Genomic DNA, 22137 nt, shown 5'->3' on the forward strand with positions numbered 1-22137 from the left:
ATCCGAAAAATAAAGGACAAGATATACAATATAATATAAAAATATACATATTTAATAAAATAAAAATAATTATATATATAATAAAGGTTGAAAGATTACAAGACCAACTTCAAAATTAAATCTCGCTAATTAAACTGTTACATAAATAATATAAGTAATAACCTATAAATAAATAAAACAATATAAAAATAAATAAAGACTAAAACATTGTTTAAAAGGGGGGTGTCGCTAATAAAAAGCTAATCTAAAAAGATGTGTCTTGAGCTGCGGTTCCAAAATGTCCACTGCGTTTGCCTCTCCGTACCTCTGTAATGCTGCTGCAGGATTCCCGCTTTTTTTTGCTTTTCCACTAGGGGTAGTTCAGGGCTACCTTTTCACCTTTTTTCTGGCCCTCCAAAATTGAGGTTCTTACCGGGCCAACAACCGGGCTGAATATGCTAAACTAGTGACGTAAACACTCTCGACTGCTGAATGGTCAGAGAGAATCGCTGGCAAGGGGGCTACAACTACAACAAAATGAACATATTTGACCGTGATTTAATTGTAAAACCTTTTAAAATGCGTGTTTTCTGAATGGAGATCGGATCGATCAGGCTAAGCTAACGTTGTATTATGCTCCGTCCACACTCACAACAACGGCCTATACAGACATAAATAAACCAGCGACTGTACTCGCCATGACACAGACAGTCTGTGGTTTGTACTTGTTTAACTTTTGTCTAGTTTCTGAACAGATATGAGGAGCTGTGAGCTCTGAGTGCTAACAGCTAACGGCGGATGTTTTGGTTTTGTGGTTCGCATTGAAGATGACGTCACGGCAGTTTTACGCAGCGTCGCTCCGCCCGCCGAACAGCCGATCGCCCCGCCTACACTGCGTTACTATAGTTACTACCATAGTAACTAAAATGTAATGGAAACGCAGCATAAAGTGAGCCTGGCCTACCAAGGCCTAACCATACCGTACTAAGCCGTGCTAGGTCCTGCAGTGGAAAAGCACCATTAGAGTCAGCTAAATGTAATGTAATGTAACCCCCACCCCCATCCCCCTCAGTGTCTCACTCTCTTGCCTCTCATCCCCAGGTGCCCCTTCAGTGCCGGTGAAGAAGTCTCCGGCCACCCTACCCAGGAACTTCACGCTCCCCAAAGACCCCCACGGCTCCCTGCTGAGAGGCCGGATGTCCACCCCCACCGGGTCCCCCCACCTGGGGGCGCTGCACCCCCCGCTGCCCCCCAGCTGCATCATCGAGGAGCTGCACCGAGCGCTCGCCACCAAACACAGGCAGGACAGGTCAGTGTGGAGATATACAGACTTATTTAACATATGCTTTAAAGGTCACCTATTATGCAAAATCCACGTTTTCATGTCTTTTCTATATCAACACGTGTCCCCTCTTCTTCATGTCTCTTCTTCATCAACATGTGTCCCCTCTTTTTCACGTCTCTTCTACATCAACACGTGTCCCCTCTTTTTCATGTCTCTTCTACATCAACATGTGTCCCCTCTGTGTGAAGAGATTCTGAAAGTTTCAGGAAAAAAGATTCTCTCTCTTTTTGTCCTGATCCATTTATATAAAAACCTGTCTGAAAATGAGCTGATCTGATTTTGGCCACTTTATGATGTCATAACGATGTTTCGGCTCGTGTAACCATTAGCCAATCACCAACCAAGGTAACCCCCCCCACACCTTATCACCTGAATCTCCTCTTAGAGCACCATTGTGACTTAAAAACTCACCTGTTCACCATGGCCTTTGACCCCTAACCCATCACAGTGCCCCTGCTTCCACTCCTACTGCTATTTATTTAATTTTGATTTTATTATTTGCCCCTTTTGTTTGTTTGTTTGTTGGTTGGGGTTAACCCTATTTTCTTTTTTAAGAAGGGGCAGGTGAAATAAGATTTTCTTCTCCCTGTTCCTTTCCACCATGCGCTATAACAAATAAAAACAGTATAAGTGTACATGTTTTGTTTTAAAATAACTGCCATGTGTGGAATAAACAAACAAACAAATAAATAAATGTGTGACTCCAGTTTTCCAGACGAAGGACGCTTGCTCGTCTCTGTATATACATATGTATGTATTTATCCTGAAATGGTGCAACAGCCCAAAATCCTAATTTCCACCCGGTATAAATAAAGTATTGTGATTTAGTCGAGGACAGCCTACAAACAGTACATCACAGGTGCCTGGGTATAGGTTTTAGATACTTAAAGTGAATCCACACCTTCCAGCCAATCAGAATAGAGACTTCCCGCTGGCCATGGTGTTATAAAGCTATAACTTACAGACTTGTCCTTGTGATGTTTGACCTCAGTTTCCAGACGAAGGACTCTCGCTCGTCTCTGAAGCGCCGGATGGACGGCCGTCTGTCCCGGACGTCCAGCACGGAGCGGGAATCGAACCGAGAGACGGACGGGAAGAAAGAGTCGGACGAGAACAAGGAGAACTGGCGTCTCGACGAATACCTGAACGACCAGGACAGCTGGAACGACTCCGTCATCTCCGGTAGGGCTGCTGTACTCGCTCTAACACGATGTACAATATGGATTTAATGTGATTTTATTGATTTAGGCAAGGCAAGTTTATTTATATAGCACCTTTCAACACAAGGCAATTCAAAGTGCTTTACAAAAATGAAAGACTTTAAGAAAATGGCATTTAAAAACAGTCATTAAAAAGCAAAGATAATACAATAAAAATACATGAATAATAGTTACAGTGCAGTGTAAGATATGGATAGTTAAATTGAAAGCAGCAGCAAAAATAAAAGTCTTCAGCCTGGACTTAAACTGATCGTATTGCTACTGCTGAGAAGAAGTTGTAAATTCCACTGGCTAAACTGCAACGAAAGCAACGTAACTTAAAATGACGGCAGAATTTATCGAGGTTTTCTGTTAATGTCCAAGTCTGTTCACATTTTCTTTACCATTAACCAGTCTTTAAACACTGCCAGAGCCCATACTGTGTTCCCTTTAGGGTTTACTTCCTGTCTGTCTTCTTCTGCTGTTCCCGTTAGTGTTTACTTCCTGTCTGTCTACTTCTGCTGTTCCCGTTAGTGTTTACTTCCTGTCTGTCTACTTCTGCTGTTTTAAAATAAAACCCTGTCTGTCTTCTGTTGATTTCGTCCAGCGCTCTGTCTTTAAACTTCTTTCCTTCTCTTGCACTGTTTTTCGTTTCTTTACTTGTGACATTTTAGACTTCATGTATCCAAACATTTACAGACCTCTGGAATGTCCAAATGGTCCAATCAAAATTAAATATATTCCACTCAGCCATGTAATAACTGCTGCTAAAGTACAGATTCTGGTCGGCCAGTCAGTGGATAATGAAGCTGCGGATGTTTGTTTACAGTCAGGGAGGTTTACGGCCATGAAGAGCAGCAGCAGACTCACCGGTGTTGGGTTTCAGTCGCCTCGTCTACTCCGCTCTGACCTCATGTGGGTCACAGCGTCTGCAGTTTACATGTCTGTGAACCTGGAGGGGAATCTAAAAAGCAGCAGGCTGCAGTAATGACGGACAGGTCAGCACGAGGGCTGCAAGTATCTGATGACTGCAGAGAAAGAGAAATATGTAGTGAGCAGTGAGACAATAGAGACTGAACTTTAAAGGTCACCTATTATGCAAAATCCACTTCTACATGTTTCTTCTACATCAACACGTGTCCCCTCTTTTTCACGTCTCTTCTACATCAACATGTGTCCCCTCTTCTTCACGTCTCTTCTACATCAACATGTGTCCCCTCTGTGTAAAGAGACTCTGAAAGTTTCAGGAAAAAAGATTCTCTCTCTTTTTGTCCTGATCCATTTATATAAAAACCTGTCTGAAAATGAGCCAATCACCAACCACGGTACCCCCCCCCCCCACACCTTATCACCTGAATCTCCTCCTAGAGCACCATTGTGTTCTTTTTAACCAAATATCTCTCAGAGGGGCGTGGGGAGGGGCTCCTTATTTTCATCTAAAGTAACAGACTGAGAATCAGCACTTTTGAAACAGGGCTGAAACAGAGGGGATTATGGGATGCTAGAATGATCTGTTTAGTATAATAGGGGACCTTTAGTTAATGTTTAACTTAAGTGGAAATAAGGCAAAACTATGGCGAAAACTATTATATAAGTGAATTACAAATAAAACCCTAAGCTCATACTTTAACATCTTGGAATAAGTAGTAAGCATGTGTTTAATTAATAAGGTGTTAGCAGAAAGTACAAAGGCCCTCTGTGTGTTGATCAGCACGAGTTCAGCTGAAGTGGGTATTGACCTTATTGTGTGCCCCCCCCCCCTATTCTGCTCATTTTCAGGTTCATATTTGTATGTAGTGTCTCTACTTTAAAGAGTCCTCTCCTGCTGATGTTCAGGTGTATATCAGTATGTAGTGTCTCTACTTTAAAGAGTCCTCTCCTGCTGATGTTCAGGTGTATATCAGTATGTAGTGTCTCTACTTTAAAGAGTCCTCTCCTGCTGATGTTCAGGTGTATATCAGTATGTAGTGTCTCTACTTTAAAGAGTCCTCTCCTGCTGATGTTCAGGTGTATATCAGTATGTAGTGTCTCTACTTTAAAGAGTCCTCTCCTGTTGATGTTCAGGTGTATATCAGTATGTAGTGTCTCTACTTTAAAGAGTCCTCTCCTGTTGATGTTCAGGTGTATATCAGTATGTAGTGTCTCTACTTTAAAGAGTCCTCTCCTGCTGATGTTCAGGTGTATATCAGTATGTAGTGTCTCTACTTTAAAGAGTCCTCTCCTGTTGATGTTCAGGTGTATATCAGTATGTAGTGTCTCTACTTTAAAGAGCCCTCTCCTGCTGATGTTCAGGTGTATATCAGTATGTAGTGTCTCTACTTTAAAGAGTCCTCTCCTGTTGATGTTCAGGTGTATATCAGTATGTAGTGTCTCTACTTTAAAGAGTCCTCTCCTGATGATGTTCAGGTGTATATCAGTATGTAGTGTCTCTACTTTAAAGAGTCCTCTCCTGCTGATGTTCAGGTGTATATCAGTATGTAGTGTCTCTACTTTAAAGAGTCCTCTCATGCTGATGTTCAGGTGTATATCAGTATTTAGTGTCTCTACTTTAAAGAGTCCTCTCCTGCTGATGTTCAGGTGTATATCAGTATTTAGTGTCTCTACTTTAAAGAGTCCTCTCCTGCTGATGTTCAGGTGTATATCAGTATGTAGTGTCTCTACTTTAAAGAGTCCTCTCCTGATGATGTTCAGGTGTATATCAGTATGTAGTGTCTCTACTTTAAAGAGTCCTCTCCTGCTGATGTTCAGGTGTATATCAGTATGTCGTGTCTCTACTTTAAAGAGTCCTCTCTTGCTGATGTTCAGGTGTATATCAGTATGTAGTGTCTCTACTTTAAAGAGTCCTCTCCTGCTGATGTTCAGGTGTATATCAGTATGTAGTGTCTCTACTTTAAAGAGTCCTCTCCTGCTGATGTTCAGGTGTATATCAGTATGTAGTGTCTCTACTTTAAAGAGTCCTCTCCTGCTGATGTTCAGGTGTATATCAGTATGTAGTGTCTCTACTTTAAAGAGTCCTCTCCTGCTGATGTTCAGGTGTATATCAGTATGTAGTGTCTCTACTTTAAAGAGTCCTCTCCTGCTGATGTTCAGGTGTATATCAGTATGTAGTGTCTCTACTTTAAAGAGTCCTCTCCTGCTGATGTTCAGGTGTATATCAGTATGTAGTGTCTCTACTTTAAAGAGTCCTCTCCTGCTGATGTTCAGGTGTATATCAGTATGTAGTGTCTCTACTTTAAAGAGTCCTCTCCTGCTGATGTTCAGGTGTATATCAGTATGTAGTGTCTCTCCTGGGACATGTCTCCATGCTTTAATGTTCCAAAACTCTTTATTGTCCTCATACTGCCTGTGCTGCAGCACCTCTTTTCACCCTCTGTCTGAAACCAGAGCCCAGTCTGCTCTGATTGGTTAGCTGGACGGCTCTGTTGTGATTGGTCAACCGCTTAGACATGTCCCGCCCCTTAGCCTTTCACGTACAATGTGTTGGAGCGCTAGCCAATAGAAGTGAATGTGTTACATATGTACAAAGGATGCTTCAGTCTGACTTTATTTAATCTCCCATTAGATGGTAGCAGTTCATACTCTCTGTTCAGAACATGCTTTGGGTCCGAGATGATGATGTAAAGACTGCATTTAGATTTAGACATATTAGCTTTTTATCAGCAACCCCCCACTTGATATGTTCTTTTAGTCTTTATTATTTACCTACCTATATATTGTTTTATTTCTTTTTATAGGTCTTAAAGGATTTTATCTTATTTTATTAATCTAACATGCTTCAATAGCAATATTTATTTTCCCGTTGAATTTTTTCATTTCTTAATCGTTTAACCTTTACTAGAATTATGGCATTTTTATTACTATTATTACTATTACTATTAATATGTTTATTTCTGTTGTACCTATATGTTCACTTTGTTTTATTGGGTTTTATATTTTATATTGTTGCATCGACTCAGTTGTCTTGTGTCTTATCTGTCAGAGAGAAACCTTTATTTATTTGTATTATCATACCTTTCACCTCCTTGTGTCTCTTAACCTGATAAAATGTGATATTTTGCTGCATGTACCTTTTAAAGTTCTTAACAAATAATCTGAGGGGAATTTCTTTCGTTGTTTGTTTTTTAACGTGTCATTTTGTAAAGCGCTTTGAGCTGCATGTGTTGTAGGAAAAGTGCTATATAAATAAAGCTTTATTATTGAATACAGTACAGTAACAGTACATCCTGTCTCCCCCCCCCCTACAGGGACTCTCCCCCGCCGGGTGAGGAAGGAGCTTCTGGCCGTGAAGCTGAGGAACCGGCCCAGCCAGCAGGAGCTCGAGGACAGGAACATCTTCCCGGTGCGCAGCGACCAGGAGAGGCAGGAGATCCGACAGCAGATCGAGACCAAGCTGGCCAAGTGAGTCACTTTGTAGACGCCGTCACCCCCCCCCCCAACATCACCCCCCCCCCCCCCACCATCAGACCCCCCACCTATGTCTGTCCCATCACTCAACATCACTGCTGTCTGCACCTGTGTTCCAACATCACCTAACAGATGCTCGGTCCTTGAACACACCACGCACAACAAGGCTAAGTTTTAACTTGAAACATATTTTAAAGGTCATGCAAAATGCACTTTTTGATGTCTTTTATACATAAATATGTGTCCCCGGTGCGTCAGGGAACTCACAAAGTGTCCGAAAATAAAACCCTCTCTCTTTTCCTCCATACCCAAATCTCTAAAAACGGGGGAACAACGGAGCTGATCCAGATTTGCATCCGATATGACGTAATATCTGAAATATGGGCTGGCTTTACACCCACGTCGCTATCAGAAACGTCGCTATCAGAAACAAATGCACGGCGTGTTTTGGACGTAATATGGTCTTTGTTTACATTAGCAAGCATCGCTAACACGCTAACCTGTACTGGAGAGAGTATGTGTAAAGAAGCAGGAAATAAAAAAAGGAACTCACCTTGTTGTAAACCCGAGAGAGAAAAAGGATTTGAGCTCCATACTGTTTCAGAAATAATGATATGATGAAAGCATGATATGGCGTTTCATCCCGGGAGCATTTAGCTGTATCTGGGTAGAGTTCTCATAAGTTCTGCATAAGCTCCGCCCCCTCTTTCTTTTTAACGCTTTATACCCAGAATCAGCACTTTAGTAACAGGGCTGAAACGGAGGGATATGAGGCACTATAATGGATGATCTGTTTGGTATTTGGAGCAAAACACTTTATAGACATGTTTTTTATATATTTGTATATATCTGAGACCTATAATATATGCCTAAAAATAGCGTGATAGGAGACCTTTAAAATTGGGAGGGTTTATCCAGCTCCAGTTCACTGACCATTCAAATCAGAGTTTATGAGTAGAGACACATGTACGCGGACATGAAGTTTAACAATTTCTTGACACGTATTTACCTAGTATTTCTTTTTGCAGAATCAGTGTTTGAAGTGTTTCTAGAGCACATGTTTGGGACCTTGTTCAGGCAAAATGGGAAAGCGTTGCACAATGAATGTTAAAAAGAAATGAAATGTTATTGAAAATGCAATATGGTCTAGTCTAATATCCAAATTGCATGTTTGCTAAAGGCAAGGGTTAATATCTGTAGTATTGTAGGGGGAACAAATCCTTGTTTGGTACAGATCCTATCGCAATTGCTATATCAATCAAGATATATATATTTTTTTCTCATTCAGGGATGTTTTGACAACTTAGTATCATCGTAGGGCTACTACGATGATACTAAATTGTCAAAACAACCCTCCTCTCTGTTACAGTACAGCTGATAAACCTCTATACCTCTATATCAGCAGCACGACTCATTTTAGACCTTCAAATCTCACGTTGTAATGTGTGTGCTCGACCCTAATATGAAAGAAATCCTATTCCTCACAGATAAAGGACTACAAAGTGTGCAAGGTCACACCTGCTGCAGAGCGAACAAAGACAGGCAGAAGAGGGACAAGCAAACATGGATGTAAACACTTTTAATACAGAAAACTCTACAGGGAAACTTTAACCAATGTGTTCAGAATACTATACGATTAAAGAAATCACCACTTCCACCACGAGACCCAAAATAACAAACATCTGCATTTATAAACTATTGATGAAGAACGGAACAAAACATGGGATTTAAATGTATATTTTCATTATAAAGTACATCGTGGAAATAATGAAATATGCTGAATAATGTTACATTTTCAACCTCCTCATGAAGTCATGTACAAATCACCTTCTTTCTGATCCCTCCATTTCTTACCCGCCACCATTTAGTGATATAATTATTGACTTATTTTCAAATGATGCTCACCAAACATGCAGGTATACAGCTATGGAAGAAATTAAGAGACAACTGTCATTATCAGTTCCTCTGGTTTGACCATTTATAGGTATGTGTTTTTTTTATTCTGTAAACTACTGACAACATTGCTCTGTGTTGGAGTTTAACCGACGCTGTAAAAGAAATGGCTGCCATACATGTAGAGCAGGGGTCACCAACCTTTTTTAGGCTGAGGGCTACTTTCAAAAAATAAAACAAGTCGGGGGGCTACTTTTACTCCTCTTTTTTTTGTTTTTTGCAGTGTATATATTTAGCACATTTTAACATTATGATATGCTGACCTTTAACCTTTGTGTGCTGTTTGGGTCTGTGGGACCCGTTTGCAGTGTTTACTAAAAGAACATGTATGCAATCTAATTATTTTAACCTGCTTTATTTGGGGGTGGACGGGCCTCACCTCCTCTAGGGGGGTCCTCACCTCCTCTAGGGGGGTCCTCACCTCCTCTAGGGGGGTCCTCACCTCCTCTAGGGGGGGCATGCTCCCCCGGGAAGATTGTTTTTAAATGTTGAAGTGAAATGCATCAATCTGGAGCACTTTGAGCACAACATGAATTGATGGATACAGCTCTCAACACTCAGATGAAAGGGAGCGGTATACTTTTCAATAATCCAAACATCTTTAGAATATGATCACCAATAACAAATCATTTAAACCTGTTTATTCTTATCTTATGTTACCTAGTTTGCATTCTTTCTTTTTATTTATGCTTATTTTACTAATCACTCTCAAACAGTTTTTTGTTTTTTTTACTGTCCTATACACATTGGAATGATTTCTGACTTTATCTATATTAAATAGATAAAGGTGTGCTCTCCCTAGCTCTCTCACTCGCTCTCTCTCTCTCCCCCCCCCTCTCTCTCTCTCTCTCTCTCTCTCCTCTCTCTCCCCCCCCTCTCTCTCTCTCTCTCTCTCTCCCTCTCTCCCTCCCTAGCTCTCTCGCTCGCTCTCCCTCTGTCTCTCTCTCTCTCCCTCCCTAGCTCTCTCGCTCTCTCTCTCTCTCTCCCTCTGTCTCGCTCGCTCACAGAGGCTGTGCGCTCCTCCGTGTCGATGACGGCTTGCGTTAAAAAATAATAATAAACATATTTGTAAAGTGGGGGGACACAAACGGGATTTCGAAAAGAGCGGGGGACATTTCCCCCCTGTCCCAGGTGGAAATTACGCCATGCGTGTGTGTGCGTCAAGTGCAATACATATATATGCAAGTTGCAACACACAGAGTAAAACTCTGCCCCTCATGTGTTGTATAGGCTGGCATCAGTGGCATGATAGGCTGTTCAATGGGGCTGATGTGTTGTGTAGATTCTGCCAGAAGGAAAATCAGCGGGGAGGTGCCACATTGCTTTTCTTCCCGACTGCAACGCTGGTCCCGCAAATCAAGCAAGAACTTGATTGGTCGATATTCATTGTGGAGGTGGGGGGAGGAGGGGTGTTAGATAGATATAGAGTTGTAAGTAGATAGAGTTCGCTAAGATTTAGGTTTCGTTTATTCATAGGGTAGATTCTTTTAATTACATTTCCTTTTTTGTTTTGTGTATTTTATACATTTTGGATTTGCTTGGCGAGCTATTTTTAGAAAATGCCCCTGCGGACGACTAAGTGCCCGCGGGCACCGTGTTGGCTACCCCTGATGTAGAGATTGAGTTTTAAGAACAATGTGGAGTGGTCTCTTTATTTTGTATCACCATTCACTTGTTACTACCACATTTACATATTTAAAACTGACTATCATACAATCTTTATGAACGTATCACACATAGTCAAAACACACCGTCTAAAAATGTTTGCATAAATGTACTTAAAGGCATACAGAAGAATCCACCTTATTTGTCAAAAAGAAACGTTTTAAGCATTTATGAAAACTAAAGGTCCCATGTCATGGCCATTTCTACTGATCATAATTCCATTGTTGAGGTCTACTAGAATATATTTACATTGTGCAATTTTCCAAACTCACATTGGTTTCTCATACAGCATCTCTGTAAAGTATGTGTATTCACTCTCTGTTCTAAACGGCTTGTTGGAGCTCCTGCCCCCCCCCTCCCTGTGAGCCCAGTGTGCTCTGATTGGTCAAGCGGCGTGCAGCTGCTCACGAGCAGTGAGGAGCTGCTGCGAGGAGCGGACAGGCTTCCGTGTCGGCGATACAGCTAGAACAAGCGAAACTCATCCTGAGCACACACAAACACTCACAGCCGAAGTAAAAACAATAAGTGTGGCTTGATATTGAGTAAGAAAAAGGTTTATAACGCTGTGAGAATGGGTCTGCGGAGAGCATTTCTCCGCGATCCCAACTTAGCAGTCCGAAAAACATTTACCCATTTAAACAGTTGTGGTAGATACCTTGTTTGTTTTAAACATCATAAATACACAAACAACAATGAATACTTACAGGTTGTGTACCCGAATCTCCCGCTGGTCCAAACAAAGTAGGAACAGCATCGTTCTTCAGTGCCCTACGCTGTACATATCCGGCATGAATCGCTGAAAGGTTTGGGAAGCTTTGTTTCGTGAAAGGCTGGCCATAGCTCTGGGTGTGGCTACTGGGTGTGGCTACTGGGTGTGGCTACTGGGTGTGGCTACTGGGTGTGGCTACTGGGTATCCCCACGTCAGAGTACCCAGGATGTAAATGAGAAATCTCCAACGAGACGTTTTGGGGCAGCATAGACAGGTCTTTTCTGTGTTAGAGTTTTACTCCCTACAGGGTGTACTTTGAGGGTTTTTGACTCTGCAGACCGTTTACATGCATAAAAACCTTCATAACACACAAGGGGACGGGTAATAACCGGAAAACCATGACATGGGACCTTTAAAACAAAAATAGAAAAAAAAAAAATGTCTACAGATTGTAGAAGTATTCATAAAAATAACAGGAAAACTCATAATTGATGCAAAATTCACAGGAAGTATTCAGTTTGAGGACTTAAGAAGCCTAAGAGGGTCCAATGTCTCCCCAAAATCCAACAGGAAACACTACATATTGTTCCAATTTCACTCTGCCAATTGGTGACGCAATAACAACAGGTCCTAAACCCTGCAGTACAGAACAGCTTATTACAACAGTCACAACGATAATTAATGATTTAAGGATAAGAACAAGGGAACAAAGCATCTGTTGGTGTTTCCTATCAATGCAATATAAGCATTATATTTGCCTCATCTTCAAATCCTCCATGCATTTCACTTTCTTTATTTGTCTTTAGCTAAAATGTTGATGCATGTTGTTTAAAAGGCATCGACATCTTAACAGCTTGGAGTAATTAGTGGTAAATTGCAGAAAATGTTCTCATGGATTAGTTGAAATAGTTGCAACGAAAAATTTTGAGTGTTTAGTTTTTTCCTTAAAGGTGGGGTAGGTAATTTTGGAGAAACCAGCTCGAGTGCGCTAGAATTTGAAAATACACAGCCGGAAAAAATCTGCCACTTCCTTACAGAGCCCCTCCTCCAACACACACGAACGCGCACATGACCAATGAGGGCACGAGATAAGTTTGTGCACAGATGGAAGGCTGACAGGCAGGTAGGCCATCCAGTTATTTTAGCCGGGCCGGCTCAGATGATTGGTCGTGCTTTTTACAGTACTACGGCTTCCACAGATTACATTTTTTTATGGATTTTTTGTCAAAGCACTTAAGATATTCATTGCTATCGGGATGTTAAGAGCATTCCATGGAATATAACAAAAAGTGTATCTCGAGCCGGTTTCTCAAACTTACCTACCCCACCTTTAAAGTGCACCTATCATGCTATTTTTAGGCAATAGATCACCCATTCTAGCCATGCCTCATATCCCTCTATTTCACTTCCTGTTTCAAAAGTGCTGATTTGGGGTATAAAGCTTTAAAAAAAAAAAATGATAAAAAAGAGAGGCGGAGCTTATGCCTGCTCATGCGGGAGATTCTACCGGCAGATATTGTGGTGATGAAACGCCATATCATGGATTATCAAGGATTATTTCTGAAACAGTATGGAGCTCAAAGGCTTTCTCTCTTGCCGGTTATACCACAAGGTGAGTTCCTTTTTATTTCCTGCTTCTTCACATACATGCTCTGTGCAGTACAGGTTAGCGATGCTAATGTAAACACTGACCATATTACGTCCAAAACAGTCGGGCATTGTTTGTGATAGCAACTTTCTGATAGGGCCGTGGGTCCATATTTCAGATATTACGTCATATCGGACGCAAATCTGGATCAGCTCCGTTGTTCACCCATTTTTAGAGATTTGGGTACGGAGGAAAAGAGAGAGGGTTTTATTTTCTGACGCTGCGTGAGTTCCCTGACACACCGGGGACACATAGTTATGTATAAAAGACATCAAAAAGTGCATTTTGCATGATAGGTCCCCTTTAAGTGTAATCTTCTGTGTAAAGGTTTCTGATTTTTGATTTTGGAACAGGACATTCTGAGGAGGAATGCAACGTTATCGTGTTTGTCGTGTTGCTGTGAGAAAGTCCAGAGGCTTTTCGGACTCTAATAGGATTATCAGGTTTAGTTTGTGGTGAATAATACCAGGGTTCACTGGTGGGCTCATGTGGGTGGGAAGAGGAGGAGGGCTGGTGTTTTTTGGACATGTAGTGACATCATACTAAAACAATATGTTAAGAGTGAGGGCTGGACAGAATAACAGCATTTTGGGACTCGTACATGTTGTTGTTGTTGTTGTTGTTGTTGTTTTTCATACCTTTGTTCGAACAGCAGCTGTGGTAGTAGCCTGCTGGGGAAATGTTCTCACTTCACTGAGTGCTTTAATCTCTGCTTGACCTGCTTTCATCTATTAGCTGAAACAGCAGCATAAATCTGGTAAAAAACATTATTTTGTACATATTTGTATAATTCATGAACTAATAAGATAAGTAAAAGGGGCCAATTTATGCTATATTATAATATATTCTGCTTATTTCAGGTGCATATTTCTATTTTCTGCCTCTTTAATGTTCAAACAGTTCTTTATTTTTCTCATACTGCCTGTGCTGCATCACCTGTTGATTTGGATTTGATCTTTTTGGGTCCATTTTTACATCCTTTGCCAACTTTCATGAAATTTGGCATGTAGTTTTTCCCGTAAACTTGCTGACGGACAAACATTACCTCCATCTCATCGTGGAATATCACTAGTATTGCTATCAATAACGACATTTCTGGTATTGTGTCATCTGTACTGCTAACTATATTTCTGATCAGAATAATATTGCTCAATATCACAATGTGTTAGCTTGGCCTGTTTCATGCAATCATGCAATTACGTAATTCGGCAAACACGGTACATTTAGTGATTTGTCAGGAGACTATCTTGTGATCTCATCTCTGTTTGAAAACACCAGGTGCAATCATGGTTGCTTCAGGCTGTTGTCTTCCCTTGAGTTAAAAACAATCCATGAAACGCTCAGATAAGACGTCGATAAAGAGGCAGTAAATATGTGCTTTTGGTTTTCTTACCTTCTGGGCGAGGGGGGTGTAAAATGCTTTGTTTCAGCATGACTGTGTTTACTTCCTGCAGCATGTTTTTATTATAGGGTCGACTTTTTATTTGCTTAAACATTCATCCATTGACAATTATCAAGAGATGTATTTTTAGAGAGTAACACAGTGGGTGTTAAAGTCGTCACTAAGATATCATTTGATTATCCAGATTGTCTTTCATCACACATGGAGCGGCTCTAGAGAGTCCACATAACATCACAGATGGTTAGCTTCCTTAGCTCACACATATATATATTTTACTCTCAAACTAAATTAAGATTATTTGAAGTGGAGTAAAGTCACAGTATAAAGTAGCAACAAATTTGAATATAAAAAGTGCAAATACCTCAAATCTTTATTTAAAGTGGGGTAGGTAAGTTTGAGAAACCGGCTCGAGATCGCTAGAATTTGAAAATACACAACCGGAGAAAATCTGCCACTTCCTTATAGAGCCCCTCCTCCAACACACACGAACGCGCACATGACCAATGAGGGCACGAGATAAGTTTGTGCACAGATGGAAGGCTGACAGGCAGGTAGGCCATCCAGTTATTTTAGCCGGGTCGGCTAAAATGATTGGTCGTGCTTTTTACAGTATTACGGCTTCCACAGATGACATTTTTATGGATTTTTTGTCAAAGCACTTAAGATATTCATTGCTATCGGGGATGTTAAGAGCATTCCATGGAATATAACAACAAGTGTATCTCGAGCCGGTTTCTCAAACTTACCTACCCTACCTTTAAGTACTGCACTAAAGTAGAGTTAATTTAGTAAGTCACTTTGCACCACATGAATTACATTTACATGGAAAGTTCAAATTAGATGTTATTTTCGAATTCTTTAATTATACCAACAAAAAAATAAAATAAGTCATCATTAAAATAAGAGTGTGTCTATTATTAACCTGTTAAGCCCGGTGCCCCAACATCTTGCAAGAAACAGCGTCTGAGGGCTTCTTAACATTTAACAAACTATGAATGTGTCATACCCACTTAACGGGAAGAAACTCAGCTACCTGCTAAGAATTGTTCCTTTCTTTTAAGGACTTTGAGAAAGTAATACATTGTTTTATATCCACTAAACTGGATTACTGCAATGCTCTGTACATTGGAGTAAGCAAGGCTTCCCTGTCTCGCCTACAGCTGGTCCTTACAAGGACAGGCAGGCGTGAACATATTACGCCTGTACTCGCCTCTTTATATTGGCTACCAGTCAGTTTTAGAATACGATTTAAAATGTGACTGTTCGCATACAAAGCCCTAAACGGTTTAGCCCCACCGTACCTGGCAGATCTTTTTAAACCATACACACACGGTCACTGAGGTCTGCTGACAGATTACTTCTGGTTGTCCCAAAATCAAGGTTAAAGCAGCGAGGAGCTATGGAGAGTGCATTTACGTAGACACGTGGTGCCTCTCTGCTTATACTTTTTACTTTCTTTCCCTTTGGGGAGTGCAATTACGTTGGGGTTAGACACGTTGTGCCTCTTCACTTTTACTTTCTAAGGGTCAAAGTTCATATGGCGAGGGATTCCTTTGAGCGACATGCGCCGGCCTGTGCCTTACCTTGGACTTCTAATAGAACTGCTCGGGTCTTGATAGATTGAGTGGGGAAGTTCAGGAGATATCTGTAGAAGAGCCTTTGCTGTTGCAGCTCCAAAATTATGGAACAAATTGCCCCAACTCTGCCTGTTTTTAAATCTTGTTCAAAAACCCACTTCTTTTCCCTGGCATTTACAGGCCAGGTGACACTTGTGCTTTTACATTTGGGTTTTTATCTTACTAGTGTTTTGTATTGTTTTTACGTCATGTAGGAGAGTTTCTCAGCCTGTGGCTTCTGATCTGGTTTCATTGTCTCGTGTTTTACATTTGTTTCATGTCCTGTCTGTTTTTTATGTATTTATGCTATGTTTTTATACAGTTGTTGATGTACAGCACTTTGTTCAACTCTGTTGTTTTTAAATCTGCTATAGAAATAAAATGGATTGGATTGGATTGGATGAACCATTTTTACCGAAACAAAACACAAGTCTAACGCCGAGCCTCTGAATTAGCACTAAACGAAAGAGTGCTAACGCACTTAGCACATAACTCACGGTAGAAATATTGTATACTTCATCGGATCTGCACAAACAAGATATCATATGAAAGCTGAGCAGATTCCAATGGTATAAGTATCATCACTGTAACGTAGCTTTCGGTTTGGGCAAACTGCGTGCGCATCACTCTCACTCTTCAATAGTAACGTGAAGGTGGATTTAGGAACTTCCCCTCGATTCTATTGGCTCTAACGGTTCAAAAGAGATGTCAATCACCAAAATCGACCGATTTGCCAGAGAAACGGCAAATAGACCCAAATACACACCAAATGACCCCAGAGGTGTTTTTTTTTTTTTCTAAACCTCTCTAAAAAGGTGAAATGTCACTTGTTTTGCATCAATCTTGATACAGGGTACTTATTATATGTTATAGTTTGGATTCCTAAAGCTTTTAGTCTACTATCCCATCATCCAAGGGTGGTTTTCACTATAAGTAATTTTTTATTTTGGACGGACACTATAATTTACATTTTTTTACTATGTTCAATCTGAATTTACTTTAAAATTAAAATCTATATTGATTCTGACTCTTCTACATCCAACTCACAGGTTTATCATTACTTTGAGAAAAAATATTATTAACTTACCCCTTTTAGAAGTGAAGATATAGTCATTTGTTCTGGGAATGTCATTTTCGAGCCTGAGACCTGAAAAACAGGCTCAGGGCTTAACGGGTTGATTGGAATATCAAACGCAAAGTGTGTAGTTGTTTTAGGGCTAGATATTTCTCGTTCAAAACAATAACAAAAGTTGGAGTTAGGTGTCGTTGTGAAGTCGCATGGCATCATGGGAGTTGTGGTTTTTAGCACAATTTTGTCTTTTAATAATTGTGTACTACAGTAAGTAGAGAATAAGGAGAGTTTTTAGGAATATTTAAAAAGCCTGCTGAGCCAGACTGCAAGACCTCTTTAAATATTGCTTACATTTTAATTTTGCAAATGTGTTTGGGGTAGATTGTTCAGAACTAAAGGATGATAATTAAAAGCTAAGCTCGATTTAAATACTATAGAGTATTTGTATGTGTTTGCTAGCAAAACAAGTAGCAGTTTCATTTACCTCTGTTATAAAACCCCGGTGGAAATAGTTATTGAAAGGAAATCATCATTACACAATGAGTGCAGCACAAAGGTCACCGAGCAGTCAATGAGCTCCATGGAGATGCTGGCTCTGAAACATCACACAGCCGGAGCAATCACAGGTCGAAACGGATAATTATAGAGATGAAGACTCTGAGTGGAAGAGAGGAAGAGCACTTCCTGTCCGAGGGAAGCAGGGCAGCGAGTGTTTGATGAATTGATTAACAGAGAAATATTTTGCTCTATCTTAACGTTGAGTGATTAGTAATATCTGTTACATTAAGATGTGATAAATGCATGTTCACATATGTTGTCACTGGAGGCGTTTCACAGCTGCGTGTCAATCTGGATGGATTTATGCATGCATCGTTATGTGTGTCATTAGCATAAAGCTGTTCGAAACACGCTGTGCTACATGTGAGCTTCTAGTTATGCACAGGTAGTTATGCAGCGGGAACATAATGAATAAACTAGTAAGTAATTAATTGGGCCTGTAGTGTGCAGAGGGCATCATACTGGGACAGAGCTAACTGCTTATGTAAAGTGATCGTCTCATTACTGTTGCATAATAAAAACATGACCTGATCAATTATGTGTTGTTAGATTATCAGTGGGATGCTGGGTACAGTTTGTACACGAGGACAGAGGTCACTGCTGCTCATACAGTTCACTCAATGTTTCATTACTGAACCCATTCATCCTCTCACTGGAGAGCCCAATTTAACTTTAGCAATGTAAGATTGGTTGGAAATGTATTGACAGTAACAGTCTCCATAATCTAAAATTATTTTTAAAATTCGATTTTATTTATATATTTTTGTATTATTATTTATGTTTTTCTTTTTTTTCCTGGCTTAGTTTCAACCAAAATATAGACTAATGCTAATAATAGTAATAGTATTAATAACTGTAAATGGCCATTGGTCACACCACCAGTTTGTTTTACTGTAAACTTGGAGGAAGCCAGCAGCGCGGGCTGCGCAGAGTGCAGACTGCTGCTGCCTGCTGCAGCCTGCTACACACCGACCCCGCCCCCCCCCCCTCTCCGTCACACGTGCGATTGATTTATTGGCGATATACAGAACAGTGAGAACAACACGTGGAACTACTTCGAACTGACAAGTGCAAATGAAGTAAAATGCAAGCTCTGCGAAAATACTTTTTTTTTTTTCTCTCCCGCAGGGGCGGCCGGCGGCGAGGCGAATAATCGATTAATATTAGCCAGGGCTGTCCGATTTTCGAATTTGATCATGGTCAGTTTCTGGCATCCCTAGTAGACACACACATGTCATCTATCTTAAAAAGGACATATTGTGCTGATGTTCAGGTGTATATCAGTATGTAATGTCTCTACTGTGACATGTCTCCATGCTTTAATGTTCAAAAAGCTCTTTTTTTTTCTCATACTGCCTTTGCTGCATCACCTCTTTTCACCCTCTGTCTGAAACCAGAGCCCAGTCTGCTCTGATTGGTTGGCTGGCCGGCTCTGTTGTGATTGGTCAACGGCTGTTGTGATTGGTCAACGGCTTAGAGATGTCCCGCCGATTCGACATGTTGAATCGGTAAGCTGTCGTCCAAAGGCCGTCGGCCAAATAAATCACTCTGATTGGCTGTTCAGCTAGCGAATCAGTGCATGAGAAGCGAAACGGAAGTGAGGGACCCAAACAAACTATTAAAAAGGCAAATCTGACGTCAGGACAGTGTTCAAATCTGGATCAGTTTTTATCAGATCCGTTGCAGCCCCTTTTTTAGAGATTTGGGTATGGAGGAAAATAGAGAGGGTTGTGTTTTCTGACACTTGGTGAGTTCCCTGGAACACCGGGGACACATATTCATGTAGAAAAGACGTACAAAAGTGCATTTTGCATGATAGGTCCCCTTTAAGTACATTTCGAAGCCCATACTTCTGTACTTCTACTTGAGTAAAGGATTGTCTCTGAGGGTCCGGAGCCAGACGTCTGCAGCTGTTGTTGTTCTCTGAGATGGCTCCACGTGCCGAGGAAACAGAGCGTTGTTTGTGGAGCTTCAGCACAACATGTCCTGCCTGAGGCCTTGAGGCGGTGTTTGAGCGATGTGAAGTGCCGTGTTTGTTCAACATCATGAACAGAACAGCCTTCATCACTGACAGACAACAATCGTTCACCTTGACTCCGGGGCAGAGCTGCAGAGGCAACACGAGGCAGAGGAATTCATCTGAGATACTCTGAGCAGAGGCAATATGACAGGGATGATGTGTTTTTAAGACTCTATACACCTTGATTTAATGAAGCACAGCCTTGTGGCTTCATCACAAAACAAAAAAAGGCATTTGTCTGTTAAAACTGGGCTGAAATGCTGATACATTTACAATAGTTCTGTAGATTTTAACCTTTAATTAAATCTCAAGCACCTTGAGATGACGTTGTTTTTAAAGTGTGCTATATAAATCAAATGTATTATTATTATTATAATTCTTGCAGAAAGCACTCAAAAAGTGTACATGCATTACAGTTTCATACGCAGGTTCTTTATCCTCTTTTTGAGCAGGTATGGTGGAAGACACATCATGAGAAGAAAGGCATAAAATAACGTCCTTTTTATGTCCCCATGTTTTTACTGTATGTGCATAAAAAAAACCTTGAGAGGAAATGCTGTACATTTAGAAAAATCACAAAACACTTTTTTTTACGCTCAGTTGAGACAAAAACATTTGTAATACATGGATACAAAACAAAATGCGACAAAGTGCTACTTTGCTAAGGAGATTAAAAACTGGCTTTTCTCATATTAATAAGATAAGATAAGATAGTACTTTATTGATCCCAAATTGGGAAATTGTTTTTGTTACAGCAGCATAATAGACACGTGAAACCTGAGTGTCTATATATGACTTTTCACTATTTTAGATCCGACTGGCGCAGTTTTGATTATGTCGTTTTTTTTGCGCCCTTGTTTTCTGCAGTGGTTCATATTTTTCTGACCGGAGAACGGGCGCCACTTCTAGTACTCATTTGGATGAACCAGCACCCAAAAATCATATAATGTTATTGGATGAAAACAATAATTAATTTGCTGATATTCTCAGTGTTTGGTTAAAACTTGCGATACATTTTGATAGAAACTGCGGCTGGCTTATGTAACTGCATGAAGCCCATTGTTCTTTGAATCTAGACATACAGTTGTTGAAGAAGTCACACACCATTATCATTATTTGCAGAAGCTCATTTTCAGAGCCTCACTTTAGAGCACATTTGTGTATTAGTGCACTGCAGTAAAGGTCTTTGGATTATTATAAAACAAACACTGTGTTCCTCAGATCCACTGGAGAGACAATGACTTCGACCTTGTCATTTATTATTTTTCAGATCATCACATGGAACTAAATCACTTAAAAACGATCTTTGTTCCTGAATAGATGTGAATACGCCACAAAACTGTCTCCGAGGGGCCTTAAAAGACACCAAACTAACAAATCAATCAGTGTTTGGTGTCTTTTTCACACATCCAGAACATGTAAACATTATTGCACCGCGGCTGTTATACAACGTTCTCATTGATTATGTATTGAAAAGGCACGTGGCATGCTGCATTGATTCACAGTCCCTGCGCTCTCCTCTCTGCAGCAGAAGCAGAGCAGTGTGCCGGCCCGGGACAGCAGAAGGGAACCCTCTGTTTCTAAAAATAGCTCCCATCGTCCAAATGCTGCAGCAGCATTCATAATCAATGGGCCATGTTCGTCACTGCATGCTTTCCCTCTCTCCCAGTCGCTGTGGTGGAGGGATTAGATGTTCCTCTGGTCCCAATTTAAAGGTCCCCTATTCTACTGTTTTTCATCAATATATTATAGGTCTCAGATATATACAAAACATGTCTCTGAAGTGTTTGGCTCCAAACACCAAACAGATCATTGCAGCATCCCATAATCCCCTCTGTTTCAGCCCTGTTTCAAAAGTGCTGATTCTCTGTCTGTTACTTTAGATGAAAATAAGGAGCCACTCCCCACGCCCCTCTGAGAGATATTTGGTTAAAAAGAACACAATGGTGCTCTAGGAGGAGATTCAGGTGATAAGGTGTGGGGGTTACCTTCGTTGGTGATTGGCTAATGGTTACTCAAGCCAAAAAATTGTTATGACATCATAAAGTGGCCAAAATGTCTTCAGCTCATTTTCAGACAGGTTTTTATATAAATGGATCAGGACAAAAAGAGAGAGAATCTTAGACTAAAGATTAATAAAATGAAAGATACAATTATAATTAAATTACTGCTTGCTGCAATGATCTCCATCTGTGTGCTCTGTTTCCTGTTTTATGCATCCTAAGTTCGTGCCCTCAGCTGAGGACATTGTTATATAAAGATGACACTGTGAAGACCTTCCTTTATTACACCGCTGAGGTTTTGCTGCAGATCCTCTGTTAAGTTCTGATGACTTAGTTAAAGGCATCATGCTCTGAATCTCACAGGAGAAATGTTTTGCGTCTGTTTTTAGAGGACAAACCTCTATTGTAATGGGCAGGGATATAAAGGGAGGATAAGAAGAGCGTCCCTATTACTGTATGCTTACTTTCAGGTTCATATCAGTATATAGTGTCTCTACTGGCACATGTCTCCATGCTTTAACGTTCAAAAGTTTTCTCATACTCCATGTGCTGCTGCAGCTCTT

General features: G+C 40.6%; 1 protein-coding gene across 2 annotated transcripts in view; it reads left to right on the forward strand.

Moving 5' to 3' along the window:
• The window catches only part of phactr3b (phosphatase and actin regulator 3b), a 69448-nt gene that overhangs the window by 29004 nt on the left and 18307 nt on the right, over positions 1 to 22137 (forward strand). For both annotated transcript variants that reach the window (XM_034121616.1, XM_034121617.1), the window contains exons 6-8: positions 1081 to 1288; positions 2316 to 2506; positions 6768 to 6921. In XM_034121616.1, coding sequence (XP_033977507.1) covers positions 1081 to 1288; positions 2316 to 2506; positions 6768 to 6921 — 553 coding nt within the window. The remainder of the gene's footprint in view (positions 1 to 1080; positions 1289 to 2315; positions 2507 to 6767; positions 6922 to 22137) is intronic.

The sequence above is a fragment of the Trematomus bernacchii genome, unplaced genomic scaffold, assembly GCF_902827165.1.
Source record: "Trematomus bernacchii unplaced genomic scaffold, fTreBer1.1, whole genome shotgun sequence".
In the NCBI taxonomy this organism is placed as follows: Eukaryota; Metazoa; Chordata; class Actinopteri; order Perciformes; family Nototheniidae; genus Trematomus; species Trematomus bernacchii.